General features: G+C 31.4%; 3 protein-coding genes across 3 annotated transcripts; 2 read left to right on the forward strand and 1 right to left on the reverse strand.

The window, feature by feature from the left end:
* Positions 1 to 390: 390 nt before the first annotated feature.
* Positions 391 to 1,947, reverse strand: LOC114403099 (serine acetyltransferase 1, chloroplastic-like). Its single transcript, XM_028365834.1, has one exon. It carries the CDS (start codon positions 1,771 to 1,773, stop codon positions 703 to 705), a length of 1,071 nt encoding a protein of 356 aa, XP_028221635.1. The 5' UTR covers positions 1,774 to 1,947; the 3' UTR covers positions 391 to 702.
* A 5,926-nt stretch (positions 1,948 to 7,873) lies between these two features.
* On the forward strand, positions 7,874 to 11,119 carry LOC114372171 (pectinesterase QRT1-like). The gene is made up of 5 exons (XM_028329614.1): positions 7,874 to 8,288; positions 9,141 to 9,435; positions 9,973 to 10,170; positions 10,329 to 10,564; positions 10,802 to 11,119. The coding sequence occupies exons 1-5, from the start codon at positions 8,005 to 8,007 to the stop codon at positions 10,947 to 10,949; spliced, it is 1,161 nt and encodes a 386-aa protein (XP_028185415.1). The 5' UTR covers positions 7,874 to 8,004; the 3' UTR covers positions 10,950 to 11,119.
* Positions 11,120 to 15,239: 4,120 nt separating this feature from the next.
* On the forward strand, positions 15,240 to 18,237 carry LOC114372178 (pectinesterase QRT1-like). Its single transcript, XM_028329627.1, has 5 exons — positions 15,240 to 15,762; positions 16,356 to 16,551; positions 17,123 to 17,326; positions 17,420 to 17,655; positions 17,901 to 18,237. Exons 1-5 carry the CDS (start codon positions 15,470 to 15,472, stop codon positions 18,046 to 18,048), a joined length of 1,077 nt encoding a protein of 358 aa, XP_028185428.1. The 5' UTR covers positions 15,240 to 15,469; the 3' UTR covers positions 18,049 to 18,237.
* The last annotated feature ends 1,007 nt before the right edge of the window (positions 18,238 to 19,244 follow it).

The following is a 19,244-nucleotide window of genomic DNA, read 5'->3' on the forward strand; positions in this document are numbered from 1 at the left end:
AGATACAAAAACTATTCATAAACCTACGCATAAAAGTATAAGTTTTTGAAAGAGTAATTCCTCTGCTCCACCTCTGAAAATACCTCAGACCACTATAACTAGAAATAAAAAAACAACTTACCAGGTATAATAAGAATTTGAAGTTGCCTAAGCTCTTTCAAACATTGTTGATGTTGATGATTGAAAGAACTGGCTTTTCTTACTCTTAATACACCCAATTTTTGGCCTACAATCTACATTAATTTTACTAAACTACAGCTCAGTGAGATTACCACTGACACATTAATCTCCAAAAGGGATAAGCAACAAGAAGAATAGATAATGAAAGCACTAAAAGCGAAATTCATACATAGCACCTTACAGCAACACAATCATACATACACAAATACATCATCATGTAATCAAGGGGTCCTGTTAGGCCGTTACTTTCATTTTGGCTTTTATTATTGTCAGCAGGAGAACATGAATTATGTCTTACTTACAAACAAGAACAGCCCTTTTAGCCACCAGAGTCGGCCTAGTGGTTAAGGGATTTGAGTAGTCTACGTGAAGTCCTAGGTTCAAATCCCATTGTTGCAATTGTACAAGCACAAATGAAAAAAAACAGCCCCAATCAAAAATCAAAATCACTTCACCTAAAATGCTAAACACAAAATTCCAAAGCATGCTTGAGGATTATTACATTACACCACACTCTAAAGTCTAAACACAATAATCATAAAAGTCAGCAATATGTGAAGTATGGTCCATGGTGAAGCTAGGAATCTTATCCAACTTAACAGGGTTGTTCTTCCCTCCTACCAACTTAGCCGGGTTCCCCACAACAGTAGTCCTTGGAGGAACATCCTTAATAACCACAGAACCAGCACCAATCTTAGCCCCATCACCAACCTTAATATTCCCCAAGATACAAGTTCCAGCACCTATCAGCACCCCATCACCAATCTTTGGGTGCCTATCCCCAGAAACCTTACCAGTCCCTCCCAAAGTGACACTATGCAGAATTGACACATTGTTCCCTATGACAGCAGTCTCTCCCACCACAATCCCAGTTGCATGATCCAGCAAAATCCCACTTCCAATCCTAGCCCCTGGATGAACATCCACCGCGAAAATCTCCGAAACCCGGTTCTGAATCATCACAGCAAGAATCTTCCTTCCCTGAAGCCACAGCTTGTGAGCCACCCTGTGAGCCTGGCACGCCAGAAAGCCTTTGAAATTCAAGAAGCAGTGCACGTGGCTTATGCAAGCAGGGTCTCTCTCCTTCACCGCTCTCAGGTCACACTTCACAGCATCCATGATGGCTTGGTCGGTCTCCAAAACCGTCACAAAAAGATCAGAAAGTGTGCTGCTTGGAAGGCTTGTGCTGCTGAGGTTGATTGCAAGGTGATTGGCCAACGCGGTTTCAAGTGTCTTGTGAGAGAGAATGGAAGTGTTGTAGTAATTAGACAAAATGGGTTCCTCGGTGACATCGAGTTTAGCTTCTTCCTGCATCTTCGTCCACACATCGACTTCAACCTCACCCGTTTCAACTTGTTCTTCGGTGGAACCAGTGTGCAAGGTGTTGAACCTGATCCTACTGTGATTGAAACTGGGTTTGATGGTTTTGGGGTGGCCCCACCACTGATTATGGTTTTGTGGGTCTTGTTTGGGTGATGGAGTCAGAAGGGTGTGAGTGTGAGGATGAATTGTTGTTGGGTTGCTTTTGTGGCCAACAAAGAAGAGGGACACTTGTTTTGGTGATGCAGTCACAAGGGAGTGCCTTCTCATCATGGTTTTGTTTTCAGGGGATCGGAAGAACAAGCTTGAAGGCTATGCAGACCGAAGGAACCAGATTCCAATTATTTTTAAAGAGAAAAATGCATCTGCACCCCCATTCTATCATCCATGGATTGTCAAAGATACATTTTGGTGCTGTTGAGCACAATATCCTTTCCAAGATAATATCTTTTCTCCTTTTTTTAAAAGCAATATATCCTTTCTCATTTGTCCCTACAAATAATATCTTTGTATGCACCATGTGTTAAAATACTTTATATCTTCTAAATTTAATAAATAGATATTCTTAAATATATATATATATATAATTTACATTTACAATAAACAATTTAATTTATAACATTTTTTTAAATGTTGATAAATAAATTAATTGTTTAAAATTAATTTAAACATAACATAAAGATAAAAAAAAAACCTAAAAAGATGAAATATTGAAATACACGCGAAAAGCTAAAACAAAAAAAAAAGTAATTTGAGGTAGTTGGAAGAAATTTTTATTATTATTTGAGTAATGCATTAAATTAAATGCACGTCTAAAAGACAAAGAAAGCAAACATTAAAAAAATTAATTAATTTGTAAAAAATAATAATTAAGAAAGTATGAGTGAGTAAAAGTCCTACCCGTAAACTATGTTTTATAATTTATTTACAATATTATAATAGATTTATCTAGTAACTAATATTTTGTTTTAATTATATATATATATATAATTAAATTCTTAATGTATTATTCTATGAAGAATTATAAATTTTATTCTTATTTTAAATTTAAATTCTTTTAAATTAGCTATGCATATTACCATTACAGTTTTAAGTTTTTTTTAATTGATATTTGTTAGGTAGTGGAGAAGAATATAGTACACAACAAAGTAATTATTTTTTAGAATATAGGTAGTAAAAGTAAGAAATAAAAATGAAATCTTAACATAAAATAAAATTAAAAAATATATTAATTTGACGTATGAAAAAGGCGAAATTACATAAACTAAACTAATTAGTTTAATTATTTTTTTAAAGTCTAAAATAATTTTAATAATAAAATTACATTCGTTAAGAATAAAAATAACATGATAAATTTATTTCACTCTGAGAAATTATTTGATTTTATAAAGGCGAATTATTTAATTATACGTTTAAAGTCTTGGAGATTCTTAGAACCTGCAGGTTTTGTAAAAGGAAAAGTCCACCTTTGGTTTCATTGAGTCAAATTGTTTCAAATATACATTCCCTATACCACATTCCCAATCCAATTCCCATGTAACCCATGACATCACCATTATCATAGCTTCAACATATTCATGCTCCTTCCCCTAAAGAAAAAAAAAAAAAACATATTCATGGGCTTAGCCACCTTGAACATACAAAGTAAAGAGTTTATAACATTTTATTATTTGATTGGCGGTGATTTTACATGAGAGAATGAATATTTTGTAATTAATACTATCTATCATTAAATGTACATAAAATGAAAGTTATAGATACTAACGAGTGGTAGATTTAAGTAGTATATCTTTCATTTTTAAGGTCTTGAAATCGAGTTTTATATATGAAAAAAATTGTTTAAAGAATCAGTCTGACCATAGTCTGGATATTTTTGGTTCATTAAGAATTATTTCCTATTGATTTTGTAGAAGATACCTGTACTATAGGGGGGAAAAAGTGAAAGATCACGAGACTTATGGCCAAACAGTAAAAAAATAAAATATCATAGGGCCATAGAATTTTGAATTGTGAATGTTATCCCTAAATAGAATATATTAACACTAAGCGTGAGTAACTGGGAAGAGAATTCTAAAATTCTCATATTTTACAGGCAAATTAGAATTCCATAGTTTTAGTCTGTGTAGATTTTTTTTTAAAAAAAAATTCAAATTTTAAATTCTACTTAAGATTAAATCCAAACGATGAATTGTAAATTAGAGAATTTAAGATCCCCTTCAAATTTTGTATCCAAACACACTATATAAAACATTTATATTTTTATCCATCACAAATAATTTCTCTTAATTATTTGAAAATACATCATATTAAAACTCTTATTTTTTTTCAAAATAAATAAATAATTTTATATTATCATTCAATCACAAATCACCTTCTAAAATTATTTTATATTTTAACCGCATTACCATTAAACTCTTTGGAAAATTAAAAAATTAGATGCTAATGTAATTTGTTATAATATTAAATATGTAAAGATATATAGTAAAATATATATTTCACTCTTTATTATGTCCGGCAGTATCTGTTTTATACCATCTCTCTTGTCCCATGCGAGTCTTTATTCTATTTTTAAGTTGTTTTTGTATCATATGCCACAGATCAACTGTTTATGAAAAAAAGGGAATCTTTCGCGTATGGTGGATATCTTAGGTCTTCAAACATATTTTGGAACTTATGTATTTATTGGCATTGTAAAGTAAAAGGACCTAAAAAAATAATATTTCTTTTGGACCAAACTTGGCAGTCAAGACATACTTGTCTTGTTCCTAGGCGGCTGTTTTATATAAAAGTTTGATTGCACTTTTATTTCTCATATTTTTAATTTACTTGAGACTTTAACTTTTAGCTGTAATTATTTGTGTTTAGTTTATTTTTAGTTGTTAAAATGAAGTTCTTCACCCCATATTCTGTTTAATAATTAAAAAGCATAACATAATTGTGACATTAGGTAGCATTTAAAAAAAAACATTACAAACTATTAAAATAAGTTATTTACCAAACATGTTTTGGAACAATTCAATTATTCAACAACAGTCTATTATAATGAGTAGAGAATTAAAATCAACAATAAGCAACAAAAACCGTGAGGCAACGAAGTAAAGGACGAACGATGATCGCGAGCACACTCCTCGGTCGTCCACCGACAGTAGAATCACCTGAGAAGAAGGGTAGAGTGAGAGAAAGGAATAATGGAGAGAAGAATCACACTCTCAGAGAAGAAAAAGAAGAGAAATAGAGAAATGAGTCACCTCCGAATAATTCCTAAAACGTGTAATCCTCCAGCCTTATGTTCTCCCTCCTTAACCTTGTGCTACGCCTATCTCCCTTACTTTGCGGATCGTGAGCCACGTGTCCCTCCCTTCTAATAGAATTTCGCGCCAACTCTTCTTCCTTCTTTATGCATGTTGCATTACCTTTTCCATCAAAAACAACCTTGTCCTCAAGGTTAAATTGAGGATAAGATTCACATATACCCCGCAAGTCTTCCCAAGTAACATCATTAACTTCAGTTGCTTCCCATTGAATCAACAATTGTGACACCGTAGCTTCTAATGTTTGACAACTTAAACATCCAACACCTTCCATGGGCAAAGCGTTGGTCCCAGTTCACTAGAAGTTAATGGAAAAGGAAGATATGGTGGAGGACTTTTGCCATGAAATGGTTTCTGAAGAGCAACATGAAATACAGGATGTATTTTAGCAGACTCAGACAACTTTACTTTATATGCTACTGTACCAATTCTTTCAATCACTCGAAATGGACCAAAATAGCGCATGCCTAGCTTCTGATGCTTCCTCAAAGCCACTGAATGTTGCCTATAGGGTTGTAGCTTAACTAAAACCAAATCACCAACCTTAAATTGCAAATCTCTTCTTTTCTTATCAGCTTGCATCTTCATATATTGTTGAGCCTTTAGTAAATTAACTTTAAGCTTGCTTAAAATTTGATCACGTAGTTGTAATAAATCCTTGAGTGGATCAGGATCTTTAGGATCAACCTCATAGTGCATCACCGATGGTGGAGGTCTACCAAAAACTTCTTAAAATGGTGTCATACCCAAGCTTTGGTGGAAAGAAGTGTTATACCAAAATTAAGCTCAAGGTAGCATAGTAACCCAACTCTTAGGATGTTCAAATACAAAGCACTTTAGATACATCTCAAAGATCTCATTAAGATTCTCAATCTGGCCATCAAGTTGAGGGTGATACGAAGAGCTCATGGCCAATATTGTGCCTTGAGCTTTGAATAATATATATATATATATATATATATATATATCTTAAAAGTTGAATTCTTATTATCCTAATTTCTACAAAGAAGACATAAGGAAAACGCTTCAAGGCTTGAACTTCATCCTCAAACCCGTTTGGACCATTTAAACTAATAGACAACTTTAACACACACACACGCAAGTTTTTTATAAGTGCGGGGCTTTTTGGGTTCTGAGCTTCAAGTTGTTACCAAAGAGAGAGTAGAATGAATGACGCCAAGTTTGAGCTGGAAGAGAGGAAGTGAAGTAGTGGCATAACCCGCCATTTGTTTCAAGCTTTCAATGGCTTACACTCTTTCATTCTGTTTCTCCCATTTTTTCTTATCCATTTTTTCAATTACCTTTTATGGGCCTAGCTTACAATGTCAGGCCCAGATACGGCTGATCCAGGTCCAAACCAATAGTGCCTAATTCAGCATTTACATGCTGTAAATATATATTAAAATAATAACATTTTAGGTAATACAATTTTGGACTTATTTTGTTTTTATTTTATTTTATTTCAGATGAGTTCTTCAAGTTTAAAAAAAAATAAAAATTAGTCCCATAAAATTAGGGAGGATACTTAGACCTTACGAATACTTGTAATGAGTAAAGTAGATACTTATTTAATAGGGATAGATCCACAGTCACAGATTTATTTATAAAGTTTAATGGAGATGAATGTAAGTATAAGAACAAATATCTAATATCAAAAAAATTATGACAAAAATGAATTTTAGTGTACAAATTTCCATTCACGTACTGCCAAACAAGGCAAAGTATGACTTTAATAAAATAGTGGTCGTATGGGAGGTAGATAGATGGTAGTGAAAGAAGGTGGAGTTTATTGATTGTTTTGGTCAATAATGGGCACTGCCACTGAGTGTTACTTACTATGTCAATAAAGAATTGAAATGAGTATTAACTCACCATTATAGTTTGAAGGCACTGAGATTTTAATTGTCACACTCAAAAAGAACGGCTTATTTATTCTTTTCATTTTCACCCCAGGCATGAGTTAATTAAGCACTACCTTTTGCTGTGTACAACTTAACTTTGACTTTTCTGTAGCCACAAACACATACAACGAGCTTAACTTGAAATTGTCAGTTGAGCCACAGGTTAATTTTCGCCTAATCTCGCAACAGTGTCCACCGCAAGCACTAGCAGGACCAATTTTGACCAAATCAACTTGGAATTTCCCTCTTATGAGTTGTCAATCTACCCAATTTCTTAATTCGTTTACAGTTGAGAAAGCCAAACTTCCACGACATCTACGTTCTATATACAAATAAAATTATTTATTAAATATAATATATATAATCAGTTTAAATAATATAACTAAATGTTATATTCATTAAACGTAATTTACTGGTTTATTTAAGCTTATTTGTTAAAAAAAATATTTATTTTAATAAAATAAACATTTTTGTGTTTTCTTAGTATTTATTTAAACAATTTTTTCTTAAAATAATGTTTTTATTTTATTTTAAGCAGTAAATCATATATGTTTATTAAAAAAAATTTAATTTTTTATTTATTTTAAAATTACTTTTTTAAGTTTAAATAACTGGCCCAATATATTTATTAGATATTTGTTAAATGTAATGCATATTTACTAACTTAAAAGTATGGCCCTTTTTATATATAAAATTTATAAGATAAAATTACTATTAAATAAAATATAATTATTATAAAATTAATACTATTATCATTTAACTGTGCATATAAATTAAACTCTTAAAAATATAGAAATTTATATAACATGAATACCCGTATAATTTTTCCAATAAACATGATTTGTAATAAATATATATCTCTAAACTACCTAAGTGGGCTTTCTTATTACCACATGGTACTTGCAATATTACAACCACTATTCCGTTCTTTTTGAGGAACTACTATTCCGATCTTAAACACTATTGTATATAGGGATCAGATTTTGTTTCCTAGCTAACTAAGTAATAGAAATAATTTCATCCAATGCCTTCGCACAGCCCATGAAATTACAACCGCTCTTCTTGTTGTTGAGTTCCGTATAAACTTAAACGACATAAAACTCACTCCTTTAAGATTCTCTTCATTGAACTTATAATCCAACTCCTTCATTAAACCCAATATTCATCTCTTATTCCCCAATATAGTCTTAGATTCTCGATCATTCTATTCACTCCGTGTCTTCAATATCTTCTTACATTCCTTTACCACACATTACAAAGTTCAAGTGTGTTATTTCCTAGCTAGAGGAGGAATGGCTAGGATGAGGTTATTATCAGCTTTGGTTTCTTTGGTTTTGTTGTTGATGAAGTGTGTTCAGGTGCAAGGTGACACTGATAGTGATCATGCTAGAAACTTCATTACGTGGGAAGACTTCATGGTTGATGAACAAGGTATAACATCCAATGTTGGTGGTCGAATTATTGTGGTCGACCAAACTGGTAACGGAGATTCAACGACTGTTCAAGGGGCTGTAGATATGGTTCCCCAAAACAACACAGAAAGGGTCAAGATATACATTTATCCTGGAATTTATAGGTTTGCAATGGCAATTTAGTTCATTTTCATCAAATAATTAGGATTTTATATAAAATTTCTCTTAGCTTTTACATCCTAATTATAGTTGCAAGCAGTTATTTTTCTTTGCTAGTTCTTCCGTTTCCAGATGAACAAGTTAAACGATTATTTTTTAAAAGGAAAAGTGATATATGCATGGTGCGAATTATATGTGCTACAGATGTGATATATATGCAAAGTATACTATATATACTTCCCGATAGTTTAAACGATTTAATAAATCTTCCATATATATATATATATATATATATATTAATCTTTGATATATCTAGTTTCTTCTTTTCTCTCCTTTTGAATTAAATACTATATGAAAGAATTTGAATGTTTTTGTCCATTTAAATGTTAGATTTCTAGCGATATACCTTTCATCTATTTACAATTTGTAATTTCACTAGTTTGAATATATACTGTTAACTTTGGGATTTTATTTTAAAATATAAAACAAAACTTGAAATCGCCAAGTTAATATAGTAGGTGAATTTAAAATTTTATTTCATCTCTTAATGAGATATATACAATTAATTGTCAAAAAAAGTAATAAGAGTCACAAATAAGCGAAATGCTCTTTAAATTAGTTCGTGGGAAGTGATATAATACATCTTAAATTATTAATTGAATAGGAAAGGGTCACTTTTTTTAAGATGGCAAGTGGTTTTGGTATGGGTTGCTAGTGAAATTTTGTGTATTTGTCTTTAATTATATGAGATATAGCATATGCATCTATCTATCTATCTCATCAATCACATGCACGATTTAAATGTCAATATTTTGTAATTAATAATTGAGATATGCAATAATGTGTTGCTTATGCAGAGAAAGAGTGCATGTGCCGAAAAGCAAGCCGTTTATTTCATTTATAGGTAAACCTAATATAACAATGAATGCGAGAGGGGCAAATATAACGGCGAACGCGAAAGCACTAAAGAATAATATAACGGCGAATGCGAACGCACTAAATATAACGGAGATAGCGAATGCCATACCCATCATCACAAATAGTACTAAGGCATCAGACAAAGGCTCAGATGGCCAAGAAATGGGCACGGTTAGTACAGCAACTGTATGGGTAGAATCTGATTTCTTCTGCGCAACTGCTCTTACAATTGAGGTAATTAACAACTAACTTATTGCTACCTACCTTTTTCTTTTTTTAGAGGGAGGGTTACTAAATACTACTACCATTCAACTACACAATCTTAAGAATGCACCAATTACTCAATTAGACAATCTTAGGAATGCCCCTGCACCCTGTTTAAATAAGTTTTTTTTAGTGTGAAGTATGTCGATAATCTTAATAAGAGAACCTATCATATCACTTATAGTAAAAAAAATATATTTCTAACCACATAAAATAAGTTAAAATCAACTCATCCATAAAATAAAATAAAAACTCAAACCAGCATTTTTAGATAAGATAAAATCATTTAATTTCTGTAAAAAGTTAACTTTAACTTATGTATAAATTAATTTTAATTTATTAGAGAAGTTAATTTTATTTTTTTCTTTTAATTTTTTTATAAAAAAATATAGCCAAACAGACCCTATGATAGCTTTGATGCATTATTGCTTTCAGAAAAAATAATATGTGCTGACTGAAGCCTAAGTAATACAAAAAGAAACATGCATGTCTATATTTGTTTTTCAGAATTTGGTAGATAAAGATGCAGATAAACGTCAAGCAGTAGCATTGCGTGTAGACGGTGATAAAGCTGTATTTTATCGAGTTAAGCTTGTGGGGGAGCAGGACACTCTCTTGGATAGCACAGGAATCCATTATTTCTACCGAAGTTACATTCAAGGATCCGTTGATTTTATATGTGGCAACGCAAAATCATTGTTCCATGTAAATAAATTGTCACTTTGGTTGTTTTTTAATGTTTACTTCTTTTGGAACAAACATGTACACATAACTCACATAGTTTATGCAAAATCATTTGTCACTTTTACTTCTAAGCTGCCTTCTAACACTTTGAATTGGCGTTGATCGATTTGTTGCACCAGGAGTGTGTACTAGACTCTGTAGCTGAGTTTTGGGGAGCAATTGCAGCTCATCACAGGGATTCAGAAGATGAAGATACAGGGTTTTCGTTTGTTAATTGCACAATCAAAGGAAGTGGTAGTGTTTTTCTTGGTAGAGCATGGGGCAAGTATGCAACAACAACATATTCCTACTGTCACATGGATGATGTTATTTTTCCTTTGGGATGGAGCGATTGGGGTGATCCATCTAGACAAGGGTATCATACCAATTACCAACTCTCACTTAAATGATATCAAATGTTATTTAATCAGAAAATCGTTGCAAATGTTTTTTTTGCTGAATGTAACACGGGAATGTTTCATAAAATCACTCATCTTAGTATCTTATAGTACGACTCTCGTTACAAATGTCTAATAACTGATCATTATAAGATTTTTTTTTTTGAAAAATAGAAATAATAAAAAGCAATTTTTTTCTTTTCTGGTTATGACAGGACTGCGATGTTTGGGGAGTATGAATGCTCAGGAAAAGGATCAAATAGAACTGAGAGAGTGGAATGGTCAAAAGCTTTAAGCAGTGAGGAAGCTATGCCTTTCCTGAGCAGAGACTATATATATGGAGATGGATGGCTTAGACTATAATAGCCAATTTACCTACTGTATGATATACATATGCTTGCTTCTCTATATATTCATCTCTTTATTTATTTATTTACATAGCACCACGAAAAAATGTGTGCTAACTAGCTTAGATTTCAAGAGACAGAAGTTGTCATAGAATCCTAATTATGGATAATTGTAAACAATTTTGTGTTCAGTTCAAAAGTTTTTTCTGCTCTCTACCAAGTGCTAATTAAATTATATTAATAATTAGGACCTTCTCTAGCACATGGAAGAAGTACGCGAAGGGAAACTTCAATAACTCTTACAATAATTAGAAATAATAACTGACGTACACCAAGTAATAAGTTCAGTCTCTTACAATAAATTGTTTAGGTAAGTAATAATAATTGACACTAAGTAATAATCACAATACAAAAAAAGTTTTAACGTCTAATAAGATATTTTTTATATATATAATAATTATTAACAACTAATTGAGTTAAATCCTCTTATAAAAATCACATAAATTAAACTTATGCGTCAAAGGTTCCATGAAATTAATTACTTAAAGCACTTGGTTATATAGAATTACAAAAATTTATTAGCACCACAAATGATCGATAGGCCATGATCAAGTTAAGAAACATAAAATGAATTAACCATACATTTTGGTTGGAGTTCTAGCGTGTTCTCAGACCAAGCCAAAGGCAAATTTCTTCTCATACAACACCAAACCAATAAGTTCATTTTTTTTAATAAGAAACAAATACCAGTATTTTTAATAGTTTTTTATTTATAAAAAAGACTAAAAATAGTAAATTGATTCACTCGCTGTGTGTTAAACAAGCAGCGTGTGACTATAGCATAAATAAGATTTTACATAAGTAGGCTCATCATTCATATTTACTTTGAACGCACGAACGCACACACATTCTCTGATATAAATATAAAAAATATCATCAAGGTGTATTTATGAAATGCATAAAATGTTAAAAAAATATTGATAGATTCAATTATATATATATATATAATTTTTTTAATACCGTCATGAATATTTGTCAATATATTTTTATATAAAGTTATTAAATATAGAGTCAAAGTATTCTTTTATACTAAATATATTAATTAATTGTATTTAAATTAACTTTTAATATAAAAATTCAATTTCTTGCAGGGGAAAATCTCGTCCAAAACAAAAAATACAAGTCAACGTGTGAATGATTTCTCTTCCATTGAGCCCTGTTGTTGATACTTTTTTATGACAATTTGTTTACTGGATTCCTTACACAAAAACCCCCAGTCTGTAACATTCAGTTGGAAAATATTTACTTAAACTTGTGGCTAAGAAGGTTGTTCTCTTATTATATAGTAGTAGATATATATTGAAAATGAAAATTAAGAGTGATGATAAATGAACATCTTCACATATTATACACTTTATTAATACTCTATTTCTTTGTATCATATCACAATATTTATTATATATACATACCAGCATCCTTTTTCTCTTCTCTTTTACTATATAGCTAGGTGTTAAGTAAAGATAGGAAAACACTAATCTTTTTCCTATAACAACAATAGATGAAATTGCAGGAGTTGGATATGGGGTGAGTCCAAGGAAGTCTCCATTGTGCTTATTACATGGGTTCTAATCTAAATAAGAACAGTGCTTATTTGGGAGCAACTATTAGACACAAAGCTTGTTAAGCATCACTGCTTAACACCGTTAGTGCAATATGGATCTTCTCCTGCCTCTGCATCAAAATCTTCTCTTCAGTTAAAATCAAAACCATTCACTATATTCTCTCTCATTTAACTGTTTTACAATGGTCAATGAAGGGCTGAGATGCTGCAATATATTGGTAGTGGGGAATTTGGCCCAGAGAGAATATAGAATTCTCTACTCTGCTAGTGGAGAAATTATTATGTGATCAAAGAGTATCACTTATCTGTTATTTATGATTCAGACTAATTTTTATATGTCACGTGTTTAAGTTTTTAAATTTATATATGAAAAAAATTAATAACATTTGATTACATGTTATATAAAAAATAAATTAAGTGATGTTCTGAGATCACTTAGTAATTTCTCATTGTTAGTGGGTACAACAAACAACTTTTAATAATAACTAATAATTATATAATAAAAATTAAAAATAAGAGTTATTTTGGAATCCACTTAATAAAATATTATGATATATTTGATTAAGAGAAGAAAGTGAAAGGAAAGGAAAATAAAGAAAGAGAATGGGATGAAATTAAAGTAAAATAATTTTTAATTAAAATATTAAGTGATAATTATTGATTGTTGACAAAAATATATATAGACTATGAAACTATATTTGAGTCATAAAAATTACAAGATATATGTTCAAGGCTTTTTTAAAATAGTAATTTTACATTTATATGCTTGATGTGAGACCATTCACTCGATCAATTTCTTGAGGGTTTTTTTTTTTACCTTCAAATCTAATTCTATGACCAAATATACCTTTCTTGCGTTATTAACATGAATTTTATTTTCACTAGATATGTTCCCATATGTGCACGCACAATTCCAAGAATCTTCACCACCGGAACCAAATAAAACAGAACTTCCCATTCCTTGATATTTACTGTCTCTCATTTCCGATACCTTTATCCATAACCTTTTACACTTCCTTTATTTTTCTTATGTAAATGAAGCAAATTCATATATGTGAATGTATGAGCCTAACCAATCCTTGCCTATAGCGGGAGATGGAAGCGTGTGTGAGAGAATTATGATTCATGACACCATCAACTCGTTACTCATGAGTGAAGCTTATTTATTGTTTTTACCTTAAATGGCCAAGGACTGTAATGAAGGGAGAATTTGAAATGATTTGCTATTGTAAAAATTGAGGTAAAATTCACTTTCGTCACTCTTCGGCGCACTAATTTTTTTTATATTGTAACCGTTGTATACTCTATGATTATGCAATAGCTGCATTTACTGTCCTCTCACCACCACCTTAAAAGAAGTGGCTTGACGCTATTAGAATTAATCTATCTTCTTTCTTTATGTGCAATCCAACCCAATTATTGATTAAATGTTAACTGGGAATTATATGATGTGAACATAATGTAATTAATAATGAATGGACTGATAAACTTTTAAATAACTCAAAATACGTTAATTACCACGCAAAAATCAAATAAGTGTACACTCCCCGAAGAGGAGAGTTACTCAACATATGTTAATTTAAAATGGTTTCCAATCAATTAAGCCAAGCCACGACCATAAATATCTATTAATTGTTACGTAGATTAAACAATTTCACTTGCATTTTACGTAATTGATCTCATCGTCTCATCTAATAGGTATAGGTATATATACAAAACAAATGCAATAATATTAAGTGTCACTTTGTCCCAGCCCATTAGCCCACACAAAAAAGTTTAGGAGGGACCAAATTCTTAATTCATTAAAATCATAATCAACTGATCATTTCTCTTGCAGGAAACACTTGAGTATTCATATTCCTAGAAGTAGCTGAACAATAATAACTTGAAAAATCCATCTCATACTGCATCTATTACCAGATGAAAATCAAACATTCAACATTGTCCAAAATCTCATCATTCATAACATTATTAATTCAAAATGTCAAAATATTGTTTTGCTAAACGAAAATTAAAATTGAACAAGTAGTGACAGTTAAAATATAGTAGTTTATGATTTTATATATAAAAGGAGGGAAAAAAAACATTTGGAAAGATCCAAGACCAGTTCACCAAATCAAAGAAAGAGCATAGTGGGAGAAGTTGCACCCAATATCCGCACCCCCATGAATCTGTTAACTTGTTGAAAAGTGTATCAAACCTAATTTAAAAACAAAAGATAAGAATTTTAAAGAAAGATATTAGATAAGATAAAAATTTAAAAATAAAAATAGAAGATAAAAAATAAAAGATTTAAAAATAAATATAGAAGTTAAGAAAAGTAAAAGATAACAGAAAATAAAAGATTAAGAAAAAGATAAGATAAGAAAAATAAAAGATAAAAATAAAATAAAATTTGAATTTGATACCAATGCATGCATAAAATCAGAATCTACACCCGCTCTTCTTCTTCTATAAAAATAAATACACTCTCAGTTACTCAACACTCTTTCTGTTCCTACTGATGCATTTGGCAAGTCTCATAATTTATTCAACGTTTCTTCTAAAACAAAAAGGTTTCTTTATGTGTTGCTTCTATTATACTAAAAAACAAAGCCACGTTTACTTTCATAGTCTCTCTCCTTCTTTATATTTCATAACAACATCAGCATATGCATGCCTAGCTAATATATCAGGATTGGAACAGACGTATATATATTATCACCATAACGCTCTTATATTTATTGCAGTCAGCAAATCCACGCTTCAACTCTAAAACCGTTACTCCACTATTTCATCAGTAACACAAGCTTTTTGTACCTTCTCATTTTGGAGATTCTTTTTCCCACTTTGCTCCTATAATAATAACTCATCAACAGTTTTTAACACACACAAACCTTCATGCTGAGTTTCTTATTTTGTTGTGTGGCCACGAAATGATGATGGGGTTGGTGTCTTCCAGAGTTGTGTTCTTGTTTGTTGTTTCGGTTTTGGTGATTTGGGCTCAGGTGGATTTAGCAGAAGGTGGTGGTGTTAGGAATTACATTAGTTGGGAAGATTTGCAGGTGGATGAACAAAGGTTGGCCGTGAATTCCCATAACAATGTTCGAGTTATTATTGTTAACCAGAATGGTGGGGGACATTCAAAAACTGTTCAAGGTGCTGTCAATATGGTTCCTGATAATAATACACAAAGGGTCAAAATTTACATTTATCCAGGAATTTACAGGTCAGCAATTTAATTGCATACTTTTCATACTACTTTTACTGTTATTCTCTTATAAGAATTAGAGTTTCATTTTGATTAACTGTGTGTTTGGATACGCGGCACGGTGAAGCAAAATCAATTTTCTTTTCCACTGTCACACTGAAGCAACCCTTTGTTGCTTCTGATTTTTCAAGGTCACGCCATGATTTTAGCTGTCAAAAATCAATTCTGAAGGTTATCCAAACACGCACTAAATTGTCAACTTGAATTATTGAATTGAAACTCTAATTCTGGTTGAAGAATAATATCAAAATCTGAGTTTTGTCTTTTTTTCAATTAGATTTTGTCTTTGACTTTCACAACCTCTGTCATTATTATTCAGTTCCAATCAAAAGTAGTTGTTATATTCTTTGCCTTAATTTGGAAACATATTTTTTTTTTGTTTTTAGGGTAACGCAGGTTGGTTTGGTTCGTGTTTTTGATCCAACAGTTACATTTATTTGGTTTCCTAAAATTTCATGTGTCATAAGGGCCTTGTCCTTGCGGGTATTTTTTTTATCATAAAAAACTCGACTTATGTTTGCTTACCCTTTGTTTATATGCAATTTGTGCAGAGAAAAAGTGTATGTGCCTGTCACCAAGCCTTATGTATCATTTATAGGGAAAACAAATCAAACAGCAAGTCCTGTTATTACTTGGAACAGCAAGTCATCTGACATAGGCCCAAATGGCACAGCATTGGGCACCTATGCTTCAGCAACAGTAGGAGTGGACTCAAATTATTTCTGTGCAACCGGGGTCACTTTTGAGGTTAGGACACAATTTTTGGTAACCTGGATTTCCCTGCATTCACTTTTCAACACATTTAACAATTCAGAACTATTGGATGAAGATTAAGCGACAGAGGTTCCAAGTTAGTCCCTAGATTCAAATAAATTTTAAAATAAGTTTCTGAAAGTAGCTTTTGTGATTCACATAATTTGTTAGTTTCATATAGGTCCTGCATGTTATCATTAAAATGCAAAGTCCCTGCATATAAGGGCTAAATTGCTTTTTAATGAGAACATTTGAAACCAACAAATTATCTAGATGTAAAAGGCTATTTTCAGGGATGTTTTTAATTTATTTGAATTCGGAGACTAGTTTAGAACCATTATACACTTTGAGATACCAAAGTGATCATACATCCTTAAAGGACTCATATTTCCTCTCAGTCAATCAACTTAAAACACATTTAAAATCTTAGTCCAATTTTCTTCAATGGTTATAAATGTACTAAATCCATGAATGTGTGGAAAAGTCTGCATTAAATCCAGCTCCGACACAAGACAAGTGCATTTTGAACTATTTCAAATGCCAATTTTTGTGTGCATGGTTGCAGAACTCAGTGATTACATCGGCTGGTGGAAAAGGGATGCAAGGAGTGGCACTGAGGGTAAGCAGTCCAAAAGCAATGTTCTATCGAGTGAGGATTAAGGGGTCACAGGACACTCTCTTGGACAACATAGGAAATCATTACTTCTTTAAGTGTCACATCATAGGAAAAGTTGATTTTATCTGTGGCAGAGCAAAATCACTCTATGAGGTAATATAAGATGATCCTTTTCTATGTTACTAAAACAAGACTAGTGACCAAGTTTATTTAATTTAATTCTGACCCTCGAGAACTATGGAGCAGAAGTGTCGTCTTCAGTCTATAGCTGAGAACTATGGAGCAATAGCAGCACATCATAGGGATTCACCAACAGAAGACACAGGTTTTTCTTTTGTAGGGTGCAGTATTAGAGGATCTGGCAGTGTGTACCTTGGCAGAGCATGGGGGAACTACTCAAGAATTATATACTCCAAATGTAATATGGATGGCATTATTAATCCTCAAGGGTGGTCAGACTGGAATCGTTCACATAGAAAGAAGTATGATATTATTTGTTATTGGAGAAGTATTGGCAACACCACTTCTAATATGTTTTTTAACAAACTCTATTATTTGGTTAAAATTCATTAGAAACTACAAATTGTGATTTCTAAAAATATAAAGAGTGCGCGTTAAAGAGTGTGTTGCTAGTTTTTCTCTTTGTTTTAAATATGACATTATTATTCCATTCTAGAATTCATAGAATCATAGTGCAGAATATGTCTAAGAATATATGGTATTTCAGGACTGCAGTGTTTGCTGAGTATCAATGCAAGGGAAGAGGAGCAGAGAGAAGACATAGGGTGCCTTGGTCAAAATCATTCAGCTATCATGAAGCAAGTCCTTTCCTTTACAAGAGCTTCATAGATGGAGACCAGTGGCTCAGACTGTAGCATCACGATGCACCAATTACATGACAATTATTCAATATTAATTTATATGCTAGTTTATTATGTTACATATCCCCCAAATGATCAATTTTGATGCTTGCTCTTTATCTTGTAAAGGATGTTTTTTATATGTATGTACGGGGTCACAGATGCTTTATCTGGATCTTAATCATAAATCATAATGACTCCTGACGTGCTCTTACTCTTGTTAATACTTGAAGCAACACTAAATATGAAAGCACTATCATTGTCATGTTATTTGTAAAGGAAATGCCTTTCTTATAGAGGTGAGGTTAACCATTATCTTTATCAACAATTTTTTTATATTTTTCAAACAAAAGGCGAGGTTGTCTTTTTATAAAATTAAAATGTCACAAAGTCACTTTATAATTTTATTTAATTTATTTTAAAAGTTATATACAAAACAGAATAATAAGCTTAAACAAAATTAGTATTAAAAGTTAAATTTCAATCTCATTTTCATCTAATATCAATTCATAAAGAATTTTATATTAATAATTCATGTAAGCACTTTCATTTATGTCATGTGATACATGATCAGGGATGGGGATGGGAACGGCATGGGCCTAGTCCTCCCCACTCCCTCAACACTTTCTTTATATATGTAAGGAAAAAAATTATATGTAGTAGATCTTGTGTCTAATTTTATACTAATTAATAGTAATTTCTTTCTGAGAAGTTTATTATTTATTAAACAATAATTTATTAAAAATTATATTTAAATAACTATGTAAAAAAAATTCAACCTTCCTTTAATGCATTTCTAAATTGGTCCTACTCGTGATGTACCCACTATATAACAAGGAAGGCTCAAAATCAATATTTTATACATAGATCAAAGTGTCAGAACCATTGGTATGAGAATCTTATGATTCACAATTCAAATCTTACAATTCAATATAATTCAATTACCTATCCATAGGGATCCTAAGATGAATCTTAAAAGACTTTGTATCTTACCATACAAGAATGAATCATGTGAGCCTTACAATTCACAAGATTCAGATATTCATTATTTCTTTAGTTTTCACCCATTCTCATGAAAAAATTGAGAAGTCATACAAGCCTAAATTATTAAATGAAAAGGAATTGAAACAACACTGAATTTATCCTATTTGATTACTCCACTACTTTATTTGTTGCTCACTCATTTAATGCACGTACTATATTTAGTTATT

Source organism: Glycine soja, chromosome 2 (genome assembly GCF_004193775.1).
Source record: "Glycine soja cultivar W05 chromosome 2, ASM419377v2, whole genome shotgun sequence".
Taxonomy (NCBI): domain Eukaryota; kingdom Viridiplantae; phylum Streptophyta; class Magnoliopsida; order Fabales; family Fabaceae; genus Glycine; species Glycine soja.

Excerpts from the sequence above, each read along its gene's own strand:
- LOC114403099 (XM_028365834.1), bottom strand. The coding sequence starts at position 1,773 with ATGATGAGAAGGCACTCCCTTGTGACTGCATCACCAAAACAAGTGTCC.
- LOC114372171 (XM_028329614.1), top strand. The coding sequence starts at position 8,005 with ATGGCTAGGATGAGGTTATTATCAGCTTTGGTTTCTTTGGTTTTGTTG. Across the intron at positions 9,436-9,972 it reads CAACTGCTCTTACAATTGAG|AATTTGGTAGATAAAGATGC; the intron begins GTAATTAACAAC and ends TTTGTTTTTCAG. Across the intron at positions 10,171-10,328 it reads ACGCAAAATCATTGTTCCAT|GAGTGTGTACTAGACTCTGT; the intron begins GTAAATAAATTG and ends TTGTTGCACCAG.
- LOC114372178 (XM_028329627.1), top strand. The coding sequence starts at position 15,470 with ATGATGATGGGGTTGGTGTCTTCCAGAGTTGTGTTCTTGTTTGTTGTT. Across the intron at positions 15,763-16,355 it reads ATTTATCCAGGAATTTACAG|AGAAAAAGTGTATGTGCCTG; the intron begins GTCAGCAATTTA and ends CAATTTGTGCAG. Across the intron at positions 17,327-17,419 it reads GAGCAAAATCACTCTATGAG|AAGTGTCGTCTTCAGTCTAT; the intron begins GTAATATAAGAT and ends ACTATGGAGCAG.